This window comes from Sceloporus occidentalis, unplaced genomic scaffold, assembly GCF_023333645.1.
Source record: "Sceloporus occidentalis isolate IW3139 unplaced genomic scaffold, rSceOcc1.0.p SCAF_24, whole genome shotgun sequence".
Taxonomy (NCBI): Eukaryota; Metazoa; Chordata; class Lepidosauria; order Squamata; family Phrynosomatidae; genus Sceloporus; species Sceloporus occidentalis.
Window position 1 is genome coordinate 10,004,157 of NW_028317004.1, and position 24,892 is coordinate 10,029,048.

The following is a 24,892-nucleotide window of genomic DNA, read 5'->3' on the forward strand; positions in this document are numbered from 1 at the left end:
TCTTTTTTCTTTACGATGTGCCACCATATATACCAGGCTAAGATGGAATTCAGTATTACAGGATCAATAAAGGATTGTCATAAATATGTTTCTCCAGTAACATATTACATAACATATATATAAATATATATATATATATATATTACATAACATGAAAGTAGAAGAAATGTCACATAAAAGTGAAGGCATTTTGAAGGAGGGGCTACCATAGCAAAGCTCTGCTTTCTGACTATGAATGTGTTTATCCAATCATATCTTTGTATGCAAATATATTTTATCCAATGTGAACTAAAGGACAAGAGTAAAAGCCGTGTCTTCAGTCAGGATAAAAGCACTGCCTGAGCCTGACCCATACTCTACTTTATTCACTTGTATTTCAGTGTATAGTCTTAAAATGTCAGCTGAAACTAAGAAACCTGCTGAAAACTGTGGCCAGTTTAAAAACCTGCCTGCTCCTCTCAGCAACTTGGAAATAAAATACACCAAGGTAAGGAAAAGCTATTCTCCGTATGTTACTCCTTTTCTAAAAAAAGATACTTAATTGTTACCATATATATTGTTTAATATTTGTGTAACACAAGAACAAATAACTCAAATTTTCTTTCCGCAGGTTTAAACGTACAGATCTCTCTATCTTTCTATCAATTTGTTGATTATATATATATATATATATATATATATATATAAACTTAAATATATTTTCACATACTCCATATATAGCACTACACCTCGAACCTAATATTGAATTGTATTTGTAATTAATATATGAAAAAGCTACATTTTTTTTAAACTCTAAACCCTTTAACCCATTAAGCACCACCAGATGAGCAATTGTGTGCATTACACTCTTATTTTACAGCACTAGTGTTCCAGGATCAAGAGTCCCTTTATCTTTTTTTTTAAATATACAGGTTGTCTGTAAAGCGGCTTAATTATTAAGCTTTTTTACATCAGGATACATCAGTAGACATAGAAGAGATATTAGCAGACTGCTTGACTGTAGAAGTTTTGTTCTTTAGACTTTATGAGATAGTATTGGAATGTAGGCCAGGGAGTAAAAGAAATGAACATGCTCAACATATTTGGCAAACGTTAGTTCAGTTAATATCTGTTAACACACTCTGCAGCTTTTGCACACTAACACTCGAGCTTGCAAATGTTATACAATGCAAATCTTCTAAGTTGGACAGATTTATTTTTTTTTATCTTCCCATGAAAATACATTTCGCAATACTTATGTGTGGTTTTCCAACTGAGTACCGTAACAGCAATTCCCCATACATCTGTTGTGGATCTGTTTTCCATTTTTTTTAATCTGACTTATCAGCTTATGTGGGGCTCTGGTTGGAAAACAGAAGGGCGGAATCCAAAAAGTAAAAATCATCGACATTTACATAAATGACACATTACATACCTCATAATTATTATGTAAACAGAATGATAATATACTGTTGCAGTATTATTCAGGGTATAGTATGCCCTACACAAAAAGATTTAAGATCTAAGCTACGACTACCTTAATAGACAAAATTATTTTGAATCTGATTAAATTGATAGGACACATACTTTCCAAAAAGAAATATTTAATAGGTTGTTGTAATAGTTTTCAAATATATAAACTACGTGGCATCTATCTGAACTAATTACAACTACAGGGTGCAATGCCAAATGAATAACAGCTTGGAGTGACAAACACAGATTGCAACATAATATTTAGGTTGACCTGATTTGCCCTTTTGCCATCTCAGCTTAGTTATAATAAGTCGTCATGCAGGGCAGCAATGATATTATGGCAGCCCTACAGCAAGTATATTGTATAAGTGCAAGAAACCTTATTCATATTAACGTGTAGAAAAATATTAGGGCACTGCTTACCTTGGGGCACTTATATTATCACTTCACTGCTCTACATGTGCATGTATATTATAATTGTATTTGTACACATATACCGACTGCACATATGGGTGGCAGTATAGTAATAGACAATCATAGACATACAATGTCTACAGACGCTCGAAATTATAACCTGTGGTGTTCTAGTCCATTAATTATTATGTCTAAGTTAACTGAGTGATGTGTAGTTGACACTTTAATAGTTCACATAAGATGTGCTGTGTTGAGAGCTATAGTGAGAATATTACATATTATAATAAAAAGAATCTTAACTATTGAGAAAAGGACTAATGAACATCTAAGTTACTCGTTAACAACAATGCAGAATAAGTGGCCATTTGGTTAAAAACTAACAAAGTTAACATCGATTATAATTTGGGGAATCATTCTCCATCTTATTACGCCCCATTAATATCCTCTCCCCTCTTTAATGTAGGTAGCTGTTTTTTTGTATCCACCTGAGGAGGTCCCAGGAATTCTCCATTCATAGGGATAATAAAACACCAAAAAGGAGTCTTTGATCTTGCCCTATGAACTGTGGAATGGGCATACTGGAAGAATAGTTTTCAAGGAGTCTAATTTTTAGTGTTCCTGGAGGTTTCAGAACAGAGGTTTTCCTTTGCAGTATATAGGTGTGGTAGCTGTTAGCATATAGTATCGGATATCATTAGATAGGTTAGAACAGGTGAACACTAAGCAAATATCAAGATCAACAACACAAAAACACCGCCCTTCCCCTGATATTATTGTTATATGCAAAACTGAAATATTTTCAATTAGTTTTGTTTTATTTATTGGATGTAATAATATACAGTATAGAACTTTTTCACTGTGCACAATACATATGCCTTTCAGTCTGTGGAAGGAGGAATATCTGCATTTCAGGCTATCTTGAACATCTTTGTGCATTTACATTATTTCATTTTTTCTAATGATTACTAACTATTCTGCCCTTTGTAGTAATAATTTAGTTATAATGTGTGTTATCTAGATTGTTTTTAATGAACCCATATTAATAGCAATACTCCTTCCAAAGACATAATGTAAGTAATATTATTTAACAATGAAATGTTATAACATTTATATTAAAACTGCTTCTTTACTACCGTAACAAATGTTTTGTTAAAAACAAACCAGATGTTAAACATACAGTTCTCAAGTCTATTAATAAATGAAACCATCCAATCATAATAACCAAAATTTCAGTAAATCTTAATTATTTACAACATAGCAGAATATGATGTCACTATACAAAACAATAAGTAAAAAATAAATGTATGCATTATTTACAGGGACACCCCAGCAACTTTCTTCATGGTAATGCATATGATAGCTATGTAGTCCCTTTTCAAATTTTCAGGTGTTGTTTTTGCAAATGCATGGGGGACCCTGCAGAATCCCCCATATGAATTTGTTGTTTCCTCCGCCTCCTAGCTTCTAGGTCACGCAAATATGTTTTTTTTTCTCCTTTTGAAGAATACATGCTAAAGTACTCACAAATTAAAATAGATTCTTCTTTAATTGAAATATCAGGGATCCCTTTAAGAGGGATTTGTCCAGTATGTGATGTCAACAGATTGAAAACCAAGCTTACAATTTAATACTGGGTGTTATTTAAAGAAATATAAATCAGGCTTATTAAGTTGTCTACTTACATTTGAAAATACAACACACATACAATCAACACATTTTCATTTTTGTCAAGAAATTTGCTTACAGTGTGCAGAATTCATACTAAAGGAAAACTGTTGCTTTTAGCTTGTGGCATAGCTAAGTGAATGTATCAAAACTACTAAAAGCTTGTGTTTTGCGGTTAGTTTAATTGTTTTGGAGGTAGATCTCTAGATTACATATCAATGCCAAATTAGCATTATCAGATCATTTTCCTGTCTTTTTTCCCTCACTGCACAATTAGAAAAGCTGTCTAAACTCATTAACAATTACCTGCATTATAGTTAAAAAGGAGAGGATTTAGCCCTAATATTCTATGAAAAAAGAAACATAGACATCCAGCTTAGCCATGAGGTCCAAATATGTTCTGGTGTATTTTCACACATTTTTTAAAAATATGTGTACACTAGGTTGGAAAGTCACCAGAAATTGCATTTCAATCAGCTTTTTGCAAACTCTTTCCAACCCCAACTAGTACTTGCCAAAGATCTGCTCAGGCAGAAAGCATCTTGTTTGTTTTACTTTAACTTTTAAAACAGTGAATTAAATACTTGCTACACTTAAAGGTACTATTCTTCTTACATAAAAAAACCCCAATCGATATTACTCTAAATGTCCGAACCATATCAAATCAAATAACTGTCAATGCACATATATTTAAAGGATCAGTGAAGCAAACTATATTTACGACTCGCAAACTGAGTTGAGTGGAGAAACCCTGCTTGGCTGCTCATACGGTAGCTGCCTCCCTAAACCAGTCAGGTGTGTCGCCAGGTTTTACGATCACTGCAACTGCATGCAAAGGCATTAGAAACATGTGTTCACATGTTCCCAATGTTCATTTGTCATAAGGCATGTTCAGCAATGATCTCAAAGTTGTCCCTTCCAAGCCATTGGCATGACGCAGGTTAAACAGACTAGGGTGGCATTGCTAGCAACAAGTGGCGGTAAGAAAGCTGTGGACTGGATATTCTTTTTCAGAGAAACACTATTCAGAGTACAGACAAACTGACAAGCCTTCAGCTTTTAAGTATGGCAATGAAATTGTTTTTGAAAAACTCTGAGGCAGCTGATCCTTTAATTACTTTAAAGCTACTGGGCTTTACTTGCCCCAGGGCCAGAAGGTGTCAGTCCCCCACCTTGAATGTTAAACTTAGTAAAAGCTTTGTCTAGGTGGAAAAACACAGTTTGGTAGCATTTTGCTTATGCTTAGTATGTAAATAGTATTTTTTTTACTTGAAGTAAAAAAAAAACCTGTCACTTTACATATACATTATTAAAATAAACCTGAACAAATTGGCTAAAAAAACACCTTCAACCTACTTTTTCTTTTTTACTATGATATATTTGGAAATTAGTATTTTAAGATACTGCTTATTGCATTAGCTATAATAGCAGTTACTGGTTTTCTAATTCTCTTTCTTTAGCCATACTTTATATGGCAAATTGCCCAGAAACTTTATCTATGAGGTTATTTTACGCTTCAGAAAACGGGTTGAGTTAAAGGTTTTTCAATTTCTATCAAATCAGTTGATATATGTTTTGATTTGTCATGTAATTTGAACTACACCCATATAAGTATATTTATATATCCATTCAATTTGATTAATACCCTAATCAGAATCATGTAGATAAGCCAGTAGTGGTATGGCTACTTATCTAGTCCTAGATGAGATTATTTCCAGCCTTTGTGGTACAACAGAAAAGGTAGTTGATAAAAAAAAAAAAATTCATCTTGGAGAGCGGCAATCTCTTCAATCTAGCTTCCACAAAGATATCGACACCCTTCTTAAATAGCTCACAATTTATCATTTGATTCTCTGACCAACCTCTGTAGGCCACCATTACATATTGGCACTAGACTTTATAAATGACTCACGTTGCTATGCTGAGTTTTTTTTTGTACCCACCAATTTTCCTATATTTCTATACAAAAAAGAAATACTGCACATGCAGCGATACTTGGTTAATGAGAAAACATTACCTGTTTTAAACAAAATCCTTTTATGTTGACATGCTTGAAATACTTCAATTAAGATGTGTTCCCTGTAGGCACGTCTTGGAGACAATTGCCTTTACAAGACAATCAGCTCAATAGGACCAACAATGCTGGGTGGATAAATGAAAAGATAATTCTGATACTTGCGGCATGTGGCACATTTCATAGCAGAAAAATTAGTTTCCAGAAAGCATAATACAATGACACTATCTGTTCATGACACAAGGTACACTGTCACAAAGAAGGAGCCGAACAATAGCGTAATTCATATTTTGCTACCAGCTAACAGAGCTGTCTCTGTTTCATACAAAGCTTCAAGACTTGAATCATATGTCTACGGGAGGTCAATCCAGAGGCTCATTGGCAGGGTGCAGAATCAAAGGAGAACAGTGTGTGCCTAATATTTAGAGCAAGAACAACTGTAACATACATTTCTGTGTCATAAGCACCATAACAGAATCTACTGAAAATAATAAAGAAATTGAATTTAACTCTTTGACCTTAAATTTTTCTCGGATCAAGCCAGCATTTCCTGTGGTTTTTCAAAAATAATTTCCTTTGAAACACATGTGCAACTCCCCATGCATGGAAGAGTGGGATATGGAACCACATACAGTTGATCACAGCTTGAGTTCTGCATAATGAGGTCTGGTAAAGCCTGCCTACTCACATCTGAGGGGAATATGTGCCTTTTGGCAACAGCCTTCAAGTATCACAGCCAAGCAGTGTGATTTGTGTAATCACTAAAAATCCTTCAAGTAAATTGGGAGACTCCTTCGCACCCTGTCGAAATTAATTTAAATCCTCTGGAATGCAGTGACATGCAATTATTGGTTATTAGCTTGAGAAACCATTTCTCGGTCTCCCTCAACTAACATTTTAATGTTGAAGCACATCTTCTCTGTAAAAATAAAAAATTCATGTCATCAATCATTGATGACTATTTGCAGCCAGGCACTCTTGCCCATGAAATTTACCCCTGTTCACAAAAGTCTGGGTTTTATTCTCTAAACCTACAGTTTATATGTAAGTTTTATTGACTTCACAATGTATTATGAAAAGACAACAATACTTTTCCTGTGAGAAAGATGCATATTTAATTCAGGGAGATTTCTCTAAAGTCAGGCTCTTCTTAAAGCTCTGTGGTATTTGCCCTTAATAATGCATGGTAATGTTGTTGAGTTGATTTGCTCAAACTCTCACCTATGTGACCTGAAGTTCATTAGTTTTAGGTAAATATCTAAAACTTCAAGTATGATTTTACTATTTAAAGTTGATACAAAACATTTAACCAAGTAGTAAAAAATAGCTATTTATCACCTATGAAATGATACCATAAATGGTAAATATTTTCCAAAATTTATGTTTATATCCCCAAAGTATAGAACATCTGATTTTGCCAGTGCCAGTATAGAATCAGTCTTTATAAGTTCATCTTGTCATACCCATATGCAGCTAGCCCACCAAAGTATAAATGATGTATATATTACTTGAATATAGTTGCAAGTGAAGAATGCTCTTTTCACTGGCTTTGCCAATGTCAGTGGCATTGGGAGTGATAAAAGAACCCAGCTTGATCCAACAATAATGTTGTAGTGTGTCATTTATGGTTTTATTTCTTCCAGATTTTTATAAACAATGAATGGCATAATTCATGTAGTGGAAAGAAATTCCCTGTCTACAATCCTGCTAATGGAGAAAAAATCTGTGACATTGAAGAAGGAGATAAGGTATTGTTATTTAATTATGGTTCACATTCAATAAACGTAGTAAGTTAAGGAGGGCATCATTACCGACATGTTGGCGGCATAGCTGACACACCAATACAGATCATTATGAGCACTTATAACATTATACTATTACTTCTTCTTTTTTTTAATATGTATTTTAAACAGACTTTTGTGATCTTACTTGAAATTAATGCTGTATTCTTGGATATAAAATCCCTGTGTCATCATGATTTTTATTACTGTTTATGCACTTTAGCACTGTTATGCAATAGTCAACCCTATCACTGTTTCTTCAAATGGGGAAGAGGACAGATAACTTTGACATATGCCACAGTTCTACCTGTGTCATGAATTTAACTGATGAGAATGAGCCTAAAGCAGCATGTTAACATAGTGAACATCCCATGCCATCATCATTTCATGTATGAAAACTTAACTTTTTGGTTTCTAGGAAGATGTAGACAAAGCAGTAAAAGCAGCTAAAGCTGCATTCCAGATTGGATCCCCATGGCGCACAATGGATGCATCAGCAAGAGGAAAGCTGCTGAATAAATTGGCTGACCTCATGGAGAGAGATATTTTAATTCTAAGCGTAAGTAATGGCATCATACATTACTTAACTATAACCACTTTTGTAAAACTCTACTTCTCATATGCTGTTGGTAACATTGCAAGAGTAAAGATACATTTTTATTAAATTTAATTCAATTGTGATGGATGTTACATCTAGAAAATCCTAAAATAAGAACGAAACATCAAATAAACATAATCATAATAAAGGTGATAGTTTTGAGTGGTGAGTTAAATTATGATGTTATCTCATATCTCATTGTTGCCTATGAGCAAGTATTTTTTAAATTAACGGTGGACTCTGCCTGGAAAATAAATCTATTCATTATAACGACATTACAGTCGTGAACCACAAACAGGCCATCAAGCAAGAGGCACACAGTGGAGCCTGATTGCTCAAGGGGAATCTGCCCCTGGTTTTTGGTAGTTGAGGCTGCTGCCATCAGTCAGACTAGGCCAGAACATGCAATTGATAAAGATACAGGTATTTGAGGCTAAATGCTATTTCTAAGTAATTTTTATCTATCTAATTTCCCCCCAATACTCAGTTACTACCCACTTGCTATGTAAATGAACGTCATTGTAGAACTATTATCTGTCTACCTCTTAATAAAAAGTCTTTTAACACAAACTGAGATGGATACAGTTCTCCCAAAGTGTTTTTATTATTTTTGTATTTTAGACAATCGAGTCTATTGATGCCGGAAAGCCATTTAGTGCATCGTATTTGGCAGATATACCAGGAGCTATTAAATCGCTACGCTACTGCGCAGGCTGGGCAGATAAAAATACTGGACGTACAGTACCAATGGGTATGTTATGTAGCAGTATATGCTGTGTTATATGCTTATATTATGTTTTAAAATAATAATGAAGGTACTGCTGGTGTAAAAAAAGAAAAAGGGTGTCATTTTACAACAGTTCATGTATGGCTTAGTAGGAAAAATAGAATAACACATTTAGCTTTAATTTCGTATTGCCATAGCCACCATATGCAAGAAAATAATTTTGTTGTAATGTTAATTATGACAACGTATTATGCTGGAAGAGACACAGTTATGTTCACATTTTTCTAGATTGATTGGAAATAAGGACAAGAATCCCAATAAACAACAGACAGTGGGTGGAATAATGAACCTTGAAATACAAAGAATCACATAACAAATGGGATCAAATATCCAAAGTTAGACAAGGACAAAATGCAGAACAGGTCAGCAGGGAATATACAATTAGATATATGATATGGACCTCTTCTAAACACAGAAAATAAAAATACCTCTTTTTTTGTCTAAACAACCAGTTACTCACAAACACGTTTATCCAGAAAGATACAAGTGAGGCTGTTCGATATAGAAACATAGAGTTTGATGGCAGATTAGAACCATTCAGCCAAAGTAGTCTGATATAAAGACTCAGACTTTAATTACCGTATTTGCTCGATTATAAGACGAGGTTTTTTTCAGAGCAAATGCTCTGAAAAATACCCCTCGTCTTCTAATCGGGGTCGTCTTCTAATCAGACCTCAAATAGAGGTCTGATTAGGAGACTAAGATCCAGATCCCCCCACCGCTGCAGGGGACCTGGATCCTCCTGTCTCACCCCCCCCCCATCATACACACACTTACCGGTGCTTCCTGCTGTACTGCCGGGGCAGCGGGTTGACGTCTACGCGATTCGCGTAGACAACGTCCGCTGCAGCCGGAAGGAGGTGTGGCTAGCAGCGGGGGTTGTCTGCGTCCGTCGCGTAGACCTTCCCCGACTGTCAGAGATCAGAGTTCCCCGCACCGGAACCGCACCGGTGCGGGGAACTCTGATCTCTGACAGCCGGGGAAAGTATACGCGACGGACGCATACAAACCCCCCCTGCCAACTCCACCTCCTTCCGGCTGCAGCGGAAGGCGACGTCAACCTGCTGCCCCGGCTGGAAGCACCGGTAAGAGAGGGCTGAGAGGGGATAGAGGGGAGAGAGGGAAGAGATGGGTGAGAGGGGGGGGAGAGAGTGTGTGTGTGTGTTAGTTAAATGGGGGTATAGGGTGTGTGTGTGTGTGTGTTAAATGGGGGCATAGGGCATTTCTGGAGTGGCGTTAAGGGGGCATTTAATAGAGCACTCTGCCTCCTGAAATGCCTTATACCTCCCTATATGCCACTCTGCCCCATAATATGCCTTTTAACCCCCTAAATGCCAGAGTGGCATATAGGGGTATAAGGCATTTCTGGAGGCAGAGTGCTCTATACAATGCCTTTTAACTCCCTTAATGCCACTCTGCCTCCTGGAATGCCTTATACCTCCCTATATGCCACTCTGCCCCATAATATGCATTTTAACCCCCTAAATGCCAGAATGGGATATAGGGGTATAAGGCATTTCTGGAGGCAGAGTGGCACATAGGGGGTCAAAAGGCATACCATGGGGCACAGTGGCATATAGAGGGTTAAAAGGCATATCATGGGCCACAGTGCCATATTGGTGTGGCAAGCCTGGGGGCAGATGTGCGTAACTGGGGGACAGGTTGGAAAATACAAGGAAATAAAAACAAAAAAAATATTTTTCTCAATCATAGCTTTTATTTAAAAAAATAGTTTACATGAATTAACATTTACTGGTAAAACTTTTTTCCTTTAGGGTCGTCTTATATTCAGGCTTTTTCTTTTTTTCCTAAGTTAATATTCAGATTTTGGGGGGTCGTCTTATAATCAGGGTCGTCTTATAATCGAGCAAATACGGTAGTTCTTCATTATATTCAGAATAACTTTATGCCTATCCCATGCATAACTTCCTTCGCTATATTAGCTTTTACCATATTTGCTGGGAGGAAGTCCAACATTCTTCTTTTGCTGTAAAGACTTATCTGCTATTGTCACATTTTCTGATCTACTGTGGGTATGCCCAATTATCTATTTCTCAATGTACTGTCATCAGAAAGACAGAGAATTAGCTAATAGCCTTATGTTCCTCAACGGCCTAGGAAGAAAATGATTTTCCTTTTATATATGTTTTCTAAGCTTTAGAGCCTCCAGTAACTCATTATGTCATTGTATAGATGGAGACTTCTTTTCTTTTACAAGACATGAGCCTGTTGGAGTGTGTGGTCAAATAATCCCTGTAAGTAAAACAGAGATATTATATAGCGTAGTACCTATTTTGAATGTCTAAATTATACCTCCTCTACAAAAAGATGATTTTATAGCAATTCACATTATGCTTAGAATTTTTATTTTTTTTGAAAATAATCCAGAACAATAAAATGACATTTAGAAAAATAAACAGAAAAATAACACCATACTGGTTTCACTGACCCCATGAAAGATAAATCTGTTAGACCCTGGGAACTCAAGGTTGCTTAACTCCAGTACTCAAGGGCTGTATTCAGACCATGAACTCTGCGTAATCTTTGCCAGAAGTCAAATAGTTTAATGAATCTGGATTGCAATGCCTGCTGTGCTTATGCTGGGATATCCAAAAATCATGGCCTGTTTGCGGCCCTTAGGGACCGGATTTGTGCAGCTCTGATGTAACTGACATGGAGACACGAGGCTCACCAGCAACAAATGGGGACATAGCCTTTGCCTGCTATTACTACTACAGTCAACTACTACCTAGAGTTGTAGTAAACTGGTTATGTTATATACACCTGTAATTCTGTACCCTCCTATATTATGAATTATAATAATTGTAAATAACACCAATAGCCAAAATAGGCCAAAATCCAAGATGTAGCTAATGAACATGAGATCGAATAAGGAAACCATTATAGGTTTGCTCATACAGGCACTTATGTACCCGGAACTACCTTTTTATATGTATGTAGTCTTCGGATGTACAATAAGTATTCTGAGTATTTTGCTTGAGGTTTTGTAATAAAAGGCATTTTAAAAATCATAACCTTTGTGATTTTTCTCCACTCAGTGGAATTTTCCACTTGTAATGTTTTCGTGGAAAATTGCTCCTGCTTTGTGCTGTGGTAACACAGTTGTCATCAAGCCAGCCGAGCAAACACCACTGACTGCTCTGTATATGGGATCACTGATAAAGGAGGTGAGTAAAGTTTGTGCAAAGTCATAGTCAATGAGAATGTGCCAATCTTAAACCCTGAACTTACATAGATGGCTGCTCTAGTTCTAAATGATGTGTGCTCTAAATATTGTTATGAATGCCATTTGTTATGAATCTTAGATTTTTATGTATTTGTATAAAAAAAAAACTACTAAATGCAGTAACAAAAACGGTATATATAATTAAAAAGTAAAGGTTTGTCTTTGATAAACTGATATTATTACAAACATGCTGGATTGTTTTTGCACCTAAGGTTACTATGGCAATGCATACCATACTGTTACTGTTCTTTACATAACATAACATAATAAGTATTGCTTAATATTGTTACACTGCATGTGCTTGCTTGCATTTCAATTTGGGTTAAACTACATGTTTCTAACTAAGCCTTTCAGTTATTAACTCTGTATTTGCTAACTAGCACCCCTATCCCTGCTCACACCTCACCTAAGTTAGGACTAACACGTTGCCACCCTCGCTTATCATCTAATACAAACTATAATAAGGCTCCATTGGCAAGCATTTGGTGCCTTTGATACAATTTAATGTCTCTCTCTTTTTATGCCTATGCTACTACAACAATCCCCTTTTTAAATGCTTATTTTAAACACTAGGACACCATTAATATTTGCCTATAGAAGTGCCAAAAAGTAAATCTAACTCATATTGTAATTATTATTTTCTTATTATTTAGGCTGGAATACCACCAGGTGTGGTAAATATTGTGCCTGGCTATGGGCCAACAGCAGGAGCAGCAATTTCTAACCATATGGACATTGACAAAGTTGCTTTCACAGGTTCAACTGAGGTAATTGCAACTTTATAAAGTTTTTATCTAAAAATCATTGAAAAAGAAAAGGGGTCACCTTTAAGAGACTCAGCAGTACACTGCTTTTCCGTATTCATAGTGTTACTTAACGGGTAATATGAAACCTCTCGTAGAAGAAACCTTGATTAACATACCTACAAGGTTTACATCTAGAGGTATTTTTATGATGTATATTAACATCTACGGTATATATTAAAATAATACATTTGATATTTAAATGAAATTATCTTAGATTTTACAAAAAAAAATGTTTAGGAAAATGTACATACTCGCTCAGCACATAGTGAGGCACCTCAAAGTACTCCATGTTCCCACCATATGTTTCATATATGGGCAGGAAAGAGAGCGTCTAGTACAGACCTGGGCAAAGCACGGCCCGCGGGCCACATCCGGCCCGCTGAATAGCTCGGACCGGCCCGCAAAGAGTGTCCTGGTGACTCACCAATGAGTCCGGTGTCCCCCCCCGCCCCGGTCACTTACCTTAAACTCCTGTGTTGGAAGCGTTTGTCTCGGGTGCCGGCGCTTTACGCTGGGCGCCGGCATATGACGTCAGACGCCGGCGATCAGCAGTGAAGCGCCGGCACCCGAGACAAACGCCTCACGCTTCCAACACAGGAGTTTAAGGTAAGTGACCGGGGCGGGGGGGGGGGGAGATCCTGAGAAGGGGGGGTTAGGGAGTTAGAGGGGAGATACTGAGAAGGGGGGGTTAGGGAGTTAGAGGGGAGATACTGAGAAGGGGGGTTAGGGAGGGAGGTCTTACTGTGTGTGTCTTACTGTGTTTGTGTGTGTGTGTCTTACTGTGTGTGTGTGTATCTTACTGTGTCTGTGTGTGTCTCACTGTGTCTGTGTGTGTCTCACTGTGTCTGTGTGTGTCTTACTGTGTCTGTGTGTGTCTTACTGTGTCTGTGTGTGTCTTACTGTGTCTGTGTGTGTCTCACTGTGTCTGTGTGTGTCTCACTGTGTCTGTGTGTGTCTTACTGTGTCTGTGTGTGTCTCACTGTGTCTGTGTGTGTCTTACTGTGTCTGTGTGTCTTACTGTGTCTGTGTGTGTCTTACTGTGTCTGTGTGTGTCTCACTGTGTCTGTGTGTGTCTCACTGTGTCTGTGTGTGTCTTACTGTGTCTGTGTGTGTCTCACTGTGTCTGTGTGTGTCTCACTGTGTCTGTGTGTGTCTTACTGTGTCTGTGTGTGTCTTACTGCGTGTGTCTTACTGTGTTCATAGCTTATTCAGTTATTGTAATAAATATTTTAGCCCATTTTTTAGCTCAAAATATTTTTTCCTTTTTTTTCTCCTCTAAAATCTAGGTGCGTCTTATCAGCAGGTGCGTCTTATAGAGCGAAAAATACGGTATGCACTCCGAAGCCTTGTTCATTTTGTTCACTTCTGTGCTGTGCTAATAGTTATTCAGGCCTTACTTATTCAAGCACCTCTACCAATGACGTAGGCTTGAATAACTTTATTAAACAGCACATAAGTTAACAAAATGGACAAGGCTTCGGAGTTTGTAGTTTGTAGAGGTCTGGCCCTCTAAAACCATTCCAATTTCTCATGTGGCCCCATGGGAAAATTAATTGCCCACCCCTGGTCTAGTATGTACCTCCCTCTGTAACATTGATCTCCACCACTTAACGATGTGCAGACAAGTTTTTATCAGGCTAAAAAACATACTGTGGCTCAGACTCTATGGGTCCTGCATGACCTGTTATGGAGTTTGTGGGGGGTAATGCATGGTAAAAGAATACCTTGGGACTTGAGGCCTGTTCATTGCTAAACTTATGCCACAAAAAACACTATAGATTCACCAAAAATAATGAAATATATGTAGAGCATTGAAATGTGGAAAGAACAAGGTTGACATGACGTTCTGTTCTTTTTTTTTTAAGGTTGGCAAACTGATAAAACAGGCAGCTGGAAAGAGTAACCTTAAAAGAGTTACACTGGAGCTTGGTGGAAAAAGTCCCAACATCATTTTTGCGGATGCAGACTGTAAGTAGACCTTTAATCTCTTTAAATGATATAGCAGTATTTTAACAAAAATAAAGTTGCGTACATCATCTAAAAATGGCAGGAATTACAATCATATGTAAAGAAATAAGCAGATGGGACCAAAGAGGGCTTTACATCTTGTTCAACATGTCAGAACCGGGATGTTTGTTTTTGCCACTGTTCTATAAGTAATGGAATAGTACAAGCAGCACTTCCTCTACAAGAATTGTCTATTGCTGTTTTTCAGCTGGGCATTTTCAAACTCTTACCTGGGTAACAGGACATTACAGAGACTTTGTTGTAGATTTAAACACAGATAAAGTGCTATTTTTACACAAACTAATGTCCCGAACATAAGGTGCTATTCCACTTCGACATTAAAATAATTGAGCTCTAGTATGTTGAGTCATAAGGTGCTTAATCCCTGATAAATAATGAATAAGGCAAACCTTTGCATTATTTCTAAGAAAGGTTTGAACATATGGCCATACCAGAAATGATTGTTCCAAAAGTGTTAGACACAGCACAGTAAGTTGAACATCATGAGATGGTGGCTTTTTTGTCTAAAAATATAGGACACCATTTTACCAGTCCTGGATCCTAAATAATTACATTTCTGTGTCTTTCAGTGGACAATGCAGTTGAGCAGGCACACCATGGTCTGTTCTATCACCAAGGTCAGTGCTGCATAGCTGGATCCAGGATATTTGTGGAAGAACCCATCTATGATGAATTTGTACGTCGAAGTGTGGAAAAAGCCAAGAAACGTGTTTTAGGAGACCCTCTTTGTCCAGGGATACAACAAGGTCCACAGGTGGGTTTTCTTTTTACAGTAGACAAACCAAACTCTTTTAATTAAGCAAAACGGAAAGCTTAGCCTCTATGGACACTGTCTTATTGGTGCAGAAACATGACATTACTGTCTCTTTAAAAGAGGTCTTATAACCACAGCAGACACAGGCAAATCAGCAGCAATATTAAATTTATTAGTTGGATCATACGGCTTTTTTTACTTTTAACTTTGTAACATAACTGGTTTTTTTTCTTCTCTTTTAATAAATAAGCCCCTATGTACTTGTTTGTAGATATGCCTCAAACACACAAGCCTATCTAAGCCAAAGCTAAATTTAAAGCCAAAAAATAGCAAAAGGCTTGTGCCATTGAAAATCATAATGTCAAAATATATATTTTTTTAATTTTAAGTTTTACAGCTTTTGTATGGCAAGCCAATTTTAAAAGCCGTGTAGCATCTACTCCTCCACCTTGAGTTTCAGTGTAATGTTAGCTTTATATGCTGATGTATAACTTAATGAAAGAGTATGATGAATAATCGGACCAACAGGTATTATAATTATACATGGGAGTGAAACCAGGAGTTTAAGAGCTGTGTGAATTTGCCAGGTTCCCAGGCTTGCTATGTTTTCGGATCAAAACGTGCAACGGAATAACCATTCTCTTTTGGCGAGACTCCAAGGTGTTGTGTTCTGTCCTTGGCCTGCCCACATGATCAAACATAGTGTGTGAACTGTTACCAAATTGAATTTTGATGTGTACATCTTTTTTCACAAGGAAGATAAGAACCCCATATCTTACTTTGAAAAGATTATATGGTAGAACTTTGAGCTTGTTGTTTATAAGATCTTAAAAGCAGCCCAGATTGAGGATTGAGAAATTTAAATGTACTTTTTGGCCAAGTCTCCTAATTACACTATCACTTTCCATGAAGAAAGATCTAAAGCTTAAAATCCCCTTGAATCCACTGAATTGTATGTACTGATAAGGTTGTAGGTCTTTAGTTCCCAGCAACATACAGCTAATTTTTAGGCACTGAAATCTTTTTATTACTTTAAAGTAAAGACTAGTTTTTATTATTATTATTATTTATTATTATTTTATGTTGGTGATTTAAGGGGTTTTTATCGCACCAACAGGGATTGGCTGCACTGTTATTTACACTTAAGCAATTATCACACACTATAATTATTCACGTGTTCATTAAATATCTGTTGATATCCATGTCCTTTGGCAGACAGAACAAAACATTAAAGAACCACCAACATATTTCATCATAGGCATGAAATATACCTTCAAATATATTTTTCTCATATGAATTCATATTCCACATTTTTTTGGATAAACATGTGTTCTGTTTGCAAGTGTTTGGTATCCATGAGAGCAGAGTATTTTTTAATTTTTTTTAAAGAAAAGATCAAAAGGTTAAACACTAAAGACAACGTTTAACAGCATCCTTTGCCCATATGTATCAAGGGTGCCAATATTAATGGAGGGCACTGTACATAGTGAAGACATGAAGTTGAAGCTGCCACCCTCTGCAAACTCCCACTTTAGTAAATAAATCATAGGAGTGGCAGAATAGTGTTTTCTGATTCCGTTTCTTACTCATCCTGATAAGACATGACAAATCGGCTTAACACATCCTTGAAAATAACATTTCACTTAGAAACACTGGTAACAGCTTTCCAAAAATATTGTAGTAATATAATTGGAACTCTTTGGAACAAACTTATTATGTCATATCAGCCTCTTCTTCTTGGACACATCTGCATTTCACCTGTTGCGAAGCTGGGGTAACGCATAGTATGTGAATTTTATAAAGTCATCTAATTACTTAATTTAGGGAATTGATTCCCTTTGCATGAGTCTACACATTTCAAATTATGACAGGTACAACATCTAAAATACATTTGTGTACTGGAAAAAAGACTTACACAACAACCCAGCATGTCAACATACCTACCAAGCCTAATTCATAACCTCCACATTGCCATAATGTTCCATGTCATAGTTGTAAGATTAAGGAGAGGGCTGACATTATTTAGCCATGAGTACTAAAAGAGCCCAAAACTAAGTAAATTAAAAGAATTACTTCCAGACCCAGCTGTTGCCCCAAATCTTCAAATCATAGCAGCCTTGGGGACAATCACCTTGCTGTCTAACCCTATTCAGAATTTAGTTAAAACAGGCTATAGCTGTATTTTGTGGTCCACCATAGCTCAAGAACTCAGGGTTACCTATCACAGCCAGACAGGCTCACATGCCATCATGAAAAGCTTTAAGCTCATTAAAACAATCTTGAATTCAAACCCTTTACATTATTTAGCTCAATTTTCTCTTAAGGGGTAGTATTGTGAATAAAAAAATACTACATTAGGAATCTCGAAGAAATTAGAGATGTGCAGACCTTTTTAATGAAGTAAGATGTCTTTTGTAACAGAGGATTAAGAATAAATTCCACATCATACCAAAGGAGTAGTTTAGGTTACAATAAATTTCACAATATATCTTATAGTTCAGTTTAGCTTATAGAAATGCTAGCATTTTGTTCCTGTGAACATTTTACATCTATGTAACATGTTTTAACAAGAATAGCTTATCGAGCTTTTTCATGGCAGATGAATCATTTAAGACCGTTTACCCTTAATAAAGGAGGACACAATTTCAGTGTTTTTATTAATGTAACATATGGAATGATTTGATACTTTTATAGATCACGATCACTCTAAATCTCCAAATATACCATTTGTCATACCAATATATGTCATTATATATCAATACGTAACTCTTCTTTCAGATCGACAAAGAACAATATGACCGAATCCTTGAGCTAATTGAAAGTGGCAAGAAAGAAGGAGCAAAGTTGGAATGTGGTGGCAGTGCTTGGGGTGACAAAGGTTTCTTCATACAGCCCACTGTTTTCTCAGATGTCAAAGATCACATGCGTATTGCCAAAGAAGAAGTATGTTTGCATAAGTTGATATTTATTTGCACTTTATTTAAAGTGAACAAACAGCAATATATATAAAGTTATTTGTCTAACAATCTAAGTATATAGGCCTTATTCTAATGTGAAAAGGGGCAGTATTAACTATCAGTTCTCTTCATTCACAAAAACTTGATTTGTGAGTTGACAGTAGATATGATAATCTTCTTTAACTAAGTTCTTGGCCAACAAAGCTCCTCCTCAGAAGCTGTTTGAGCCCTTTGGCAACCTGAGTGCAAACCCAACTCAAGCAGATATCTATGAAGAGTTTATGATTTCCTGTTGATTTGACTTGAACTGCTGTCAAGCTGGCAGACGATCTCACTTTAAGGAGTAGACAAATTGCTCAGTATGAGCCAACTCAATCAACATGTTATGGGCAACTCAACTTGGTTTCCAACTCAACTCAAACGTTTGTGAATAGAATCTAATTGGTTTTTCACCCCATGTCTCATATTAAGTTACATTTTAATAAGTCAAGTATAAAGGGAGAAGTCGCTCTTGGCGGAGAGGGACAACCTAAGGTCCCTGGTTGGTCCGTCACATACATGTATCATCATCAGTAGTGTATTTATCTTGTGCGGTGCCCTAGGACCCAGGGAAGCTCTCCTAATTACCCTCTTAGACCTGCCGCTCTAGGCCTATGCCTAGTAAGCCTGGATACATCACCGATCATCCCTCTATTACCTGTTTTAATGCTTAATTAACTTCAGGCTTGAAAATACTGGAAGAGGTATAGGAAAGACCATCTTTGAAAATGCATAAAAAATATTTAACCCCTTGATGACAATTGCCGGTCCGGGCACGTCGCGGAAAATCAAGGCCTTAATGACAAATGACGTGCCAGGACCGGCACGTCTTTAAACGGGTGCAGAAAGCCATCTATTTTCGCTTTCTGCACCGAAACGGCATTGCCCTCCACGGGGCGTCAACATGCGCCATACTTTGTATGGCGGCGGACGCCCGTTTTAAAAGCGTTTAGGAGGCGATCAACGATAGTAAAAAACCAGCAAAATGTAAAAATAATTTCCCACTGATGTCACTATCAGGGGAACCTTCAAGTTGAAAAAAGGCAAAAATAAAATATATATATATAAAAAATATATTTTTGTGAGCAAGTCCTAAAATTGGCATATTAGCTTAAAACAATTCTTGCATGGAAAGAGTTAAAATACTGGCATATTAAATGCCCATGGGGTGTCTACTTTTAAAAAATGTATGATCTGATGGGGTAAATTGAATTGGCCGGGTTCAACAATGTCCCAAATAACACGGGGGAAAGGATGGCCACACATCTAATTTCCAATTAGAAAAATGCACACGTACCAAATGTGGCCTTTTAGTTCCCCCCAAAAAATGACAAACCCATGCATGTGGGGTATCACTGCGCTCAGGAGATGTTGCTGAACACATATTGGGGTGTCGTGTGACAGCGGCATATACCAGGAGCTGTAAATTCATACATAACATAGGTGTGTGGGGGAAAAATACACACAAAAAAAATACTACTGCAAACTTTGAAAAAATTCTGGTGGTAAAATGTGTGCATACAAAGAGTTAAAATACCAGCATTTAAAATACCCTGGGGTGTCTAGTTTTTAAAAATATATGGCTTTATTGGGCACACTGAAATGGCCCGGCTCCAAGATGTACCAAATAGGGCATGGGCAGTGGATCCCCAAATGCCAAAGTTCAACATTGAAAAGGCATATGCCCCAAATGTGGCCCTTTTGCCCCCAAACAGCCAGGCAAAATCATTCATGTGAGGTATCGCTGTACTCAGGAGATGTTGCTGAACACATATTGGGGTGTTTTGTGATAGTGACATATACGAGAACCTTTTAATTCATACCTGAAGTAAAATGTGTGTGGAAAAACAAATGCAAAAAAAATTACTACCATAAAGTTTGACAAAGGCTGATGGTAGAATTAGTGCTTTGAAAGGGTTAAAATACTAGCATTTGGAATACCCTGGGCTGTCTAGTTTTCAAAAATATATGACTTGATGGGGTAAATTGCATTGGCTGGCTTCAAAGATACCCATTTCGGGGGAAGAATGGGGGGAAGAATTACCAGATTCGGAAAAAATGGCTTTGAAATAGCAAAACGCTACATGTACTTATTGCCCCATAATGTGTAGAAAAAAGCAAAAAAACATAAAAACATTGGGTATTTCTAAACTCAGGACAAATAGTAGAATCTATTTAGCAGGTTTTTTCATTACCTTTTATAGATGAGTAAAAGATTTTTCAACTAAAAGTTAGAAACAGTCATTTTTTTCTATATTTTTCACAATATTTTATACTTTTTTTAATAGTAAATAATATGATACAATCAAAACAATGTCATCTAAAGAAAGCCCTTCTTGTCCTGAAAAAAACAATATCTAATGTGTGTGGGTTCAGTAAATGGGAAAGAAGAAAATTACAGCGAAACACGAGCAGCGCAGAAATGTTAAAAAGGCCATTGTCACGAAGGGTACAAAAAGTAAAATCAGCCTTTGTCACGAAGGAGTTAAAGTGGTGTGTTTCCATGTAAATCTGAAATATTGAGAACAATTAGGGTTATAGTATTTAAAAAAGTTTAAAAAACTGTCATGTATGAAAATATTTGTTATCAACAGATTTTTGGACCAGTACAACAAATAATGAAATTTAAAACTATTGATGAAGTTATTCGGAGAGCAAATGACACAACATATGGATTGGCTGCTGGTGTTTTCACCAAAGACATGGATAAAGCAATGACTCTGGCTGCTGCTCTGCAAGCAGGAACAGTATGGTAAGAAAAGGACTTATTGATACAGTGAATACGATACCCACATTGTAAAATTGCACATTGCAGTAAATACAGTGTAGTTTCAACATACACATTACATTATATATACATATTATGTTAAGATTGAGTGCCTGTAACATGTCAAATTATATAACGTATATTACATTTATAAGATCAATTCTAATATGATTAGGAAAGTCAATAAAGGTTAGGGAGGGGAGAGTAAACATTGTAGGGATTATTGGGCTTGGAGGGATAGTGATATTTGAAAGAAAATAAGAAACAATAGGTTCTGGCATAGTTTGTAATAGGTCTAAGAGGGTTGGGGAGACTGTGATATAGGAGTGAAAATGCTTAGTAAAAGTGTAAAGGGCAATCTAAGATTTAGTGGAGGGTAAGGGAGGATTGAGGCTACTAAACCCCAACTCCCATTATCCAAGAGCAGAATGGAAATCATAGGAGTTGTAGTTGGCCATGCACCTCTCCGCTGCATTGATTGCGATTGAAAAAGTGTTAAAAAGCAATGTAACGTATGATTAAAAAATCAACTTAATTCCACCAATAGATTGCAGTCCACATAAAAAGAATTTCAAGGTCTCTTCTCTATTACCTACATGGTTATCCAACTAACCATCAAATTATTTTACAAATGATTGGTGCTGTAACCTTTAGACTTGTGGGCAGGAACATTTGTGGTACTCAGCCAAGTATCAAACAGGTGAGCTGAGGACATGTTTAACCCAACACAAATCACTGGCTGCTGGCTGTATTTATAGTACACTTTTAGACTACTGTGCAGTGAGTAGGCATCCACATGATCTCTCCGCCAACTTTTAGTAAAATGCTTTTCAGCACTCTTACTTAGACAAGACCTATAAATGCTTCATACGGTAATTTGAAATATATATATATATATATATATTTATTAGTGGTAAAAGCGCATCGTGATTTTAGACCAAATATATATATATATATATATATATATATATATATATGTATATATTACATTATTATAACATTGTCATGGTAAAGAAACAATGATCTCAGCAGCTCAAAGAAAAAAAATGAACTTTTTATTTTTACCAAAGTCAGTCAATACAGATTTTTTTTAGTTTATTGTGAGTCTACGTTTAAGAGAAAAACTTTGCATGTCTGCAAATACAGAAGATCAAACTGTTGATACTTGTTTTTTAGTTGTTCAGCCAATGTAATGAAATAATAGAAACTAGTTTTTTTAATTATTTTCTCTGAACAACCTTTTTTGTTTTTTGTAATGTGAGGGTAATTTCAGTTCATGGCAATATTCCAGTTCTAATATATTTGCTCTGTTTATTTCAGGATAAACTGCTATAGTGCAATGTCTCCTCAGTGTGCTTTTGGCGGATTTAAGATGTCAGGAAATGGACGGGAAATGTAAGTTAATAAAACACCATGGTAACAAAACCATGGAGCAAAGACCACTTACCATACAGCCTAACTCTACAAGCAAAATATCCATACATGTCTAAAAGGCATTCAACAAAATGCACTGTATAGATAACATAGAAAAGGGATCATGTTGTGGTTGAAATGTTACCTAAAGATCTGACTGCATATTATTCTAGGCAACGCGTGGCTAAATGTGTAAAAAAACTAAAAAAAACCCATGGTTTTATGGTCCTCTGCTTACCAGTCCTCCATTGTGATTTCCAGTGGCCTTCTGGACTTCCTTATTGCCCATGGTAGTATAGGCTTGAAATAAAGCACTTTACATAAAAAAATATACGCACATGAAACAGAGAAGGGGGCCTGGAGGAACTAGTAATGTGGTATATGTCGCAGAAATCATTCACTTTTCCCTAATTCTACATTGTTCTGATCTTAGAGGTCAAGTTCTTTGGAGGTGGCATAGGTGACCAACTGGCTAACCAAATTTTAACTGCAACTCAATGTGGTATAGTCTAAATAAACTAGAATAGGGAAGAACCCTTTGAACCCTAAGAGTATTCATATATAGACTATTAAAGATATTAGTTTCACTTTTTTTGGATGCTGTTTAATAAATGCATATTTACAAAAGAGCTTTTCTACTGATAGGCCAACAGCATATTTTATGTGAATAATCAAGCTATCTTAACAAAAAAAATACAGACTTAACAAAAAAACAAATAGAAATCTTCAGTGCCCCAACTTTTATGAATCTTAATTTATACTATAATCGAGTGATGTTTATCCCTGGAAGTGGTTTAGTCATTGGTCAAGATGATCAAAACTGAATTGTTTTGGTCAATTGGAGCTTCAAGGGGAGCGATTTAGTTAATGGGAGAGATGACTCACACATAATAGCAGGAAAATAGGAGAACACTAGATTTGATTTATGTTTACCTCTGGAGGTTTTCCATGACTGTTTTAGCTTAAGTAAACATGAATTGTTATCCATTGGGCCTTCCTGTTTTGATGCATATCCTATATTATACCATAAAACTATGTTCCAATTAGCATATTTCATGTTACATACCATGAGGGAAATGAAAAAACAAGAAAGGAATACAGGCCAGAGAAAGATTTAAATTGATTACTGAACAGGTTACAGGTGCAGATCATCAGGGCTCAGTGGAAACCAGTGGAAGCTCCCTGAGTGCAGTCAGCAATAGCAACAGGCAGTGTCTACAGTGAAATCAATCAGGAGCAAAGCTTGAGTAGTGGCAGGCTGAGCAGAGAAACTGCCCAAGGTCAGGCACTATGCTAGACATGACCACAATAATGCTACTGTTGGATTTGTTTGTTGAATTATGTGCTATATATACACAATGATTCTCTAAATCCTACAACTGTACACCCAGGGGGGTGGTGAGTATAAAGGGAAAAAAAGACAAGGATCCAACCATAGGCACGGAAGAGTTAATCAGAGTTTCATATAAGATGCAAAGGAAGCAGGCATCCTTAGAATGGAGTCTCTCTTGCTGTTTGGTTGATCTTATGTGAATGATTTATACACTTAAAAGGGCCCATTTGGTGATTCAGATTGGAAAAATTGGTCAACTGCCATCATGTCTTTCTAGTTCTCCATTCAAAATATACAAATGTGGGCACCCCCAATACTAGAAGAAAATGTTACCATCTGCTAATTATTAGTTATCTAAGTGTGAAAACCCTGAAACACATTTAGTGCATCACAGTACAATTAAACCTTTCTGAATAATTATATATTTTATATTTAAAATAATATTTAAATGTGTTTATAATGTCCTCTTTCTATCTGTAATGCTGCAAATGTTCTAACAATTATGACATTTTATTTATCACTAGGGGAGAATATGGCCTGCATGAATACACTGAAGTTAAGACTGTTACCATGAAAATCCCACAGAAAAATTCTTAAAGATGCCATCTCCCACACTGAAAACATGTGGTTTGCAAGAAGAATTGAAATATCTGTTAACTGCCAGTTGTGTATTAATCAAGCAATTAAAAGATACATTTTAACATATCAGTAGTAGAAATATATGGTAAGCTATTCAGAAATTCTGGAATTATTCATATGAATCTGACCATAGTATCCAGTGTACTTATTATCTTGTGACACATGTACATCTAGAGTGCTGAAGTCCAGTTTATTAGA

At 36.4% G+C, this 24,892-nt stretch overlaps 1 protein-coding gene across 1 annotated transcript; it reads left to right on the forward strand.

Moving 5' to 3' along the window:
* Window positions 1–394: 394 nt before the first annotated feature.
* On the forward strand, window positions 395–24,652 carry LOC149300596 (aldehyde dehydrogenase 1A1-like). Its single transcript, XM_089485058.1, has 13 exons — window positions 395–487; window positions 7,189–7,293; window positions 7,745–7,885; window positions 8,546–8,675; window positions 10,905–10,966; window positions 11,771–11,899; window positions 12,612–12,725; window positions 14,630–14,732; window positions 15,362–15,546; window positions 18,325–18,489; window positions 21,137–21,294; window positions 22,630–22,704; window positions 24,580–24,652. Exons 1-13 carry the CDS (start codon window positions 395–397, stop codon window positions 24,650–24,652), a joined length of 1,533 nt encoding a protein of 510 aa, XP_089341184.1.
* Window positions 24,653–24,892: the final 240 nt, after the last annotated feature.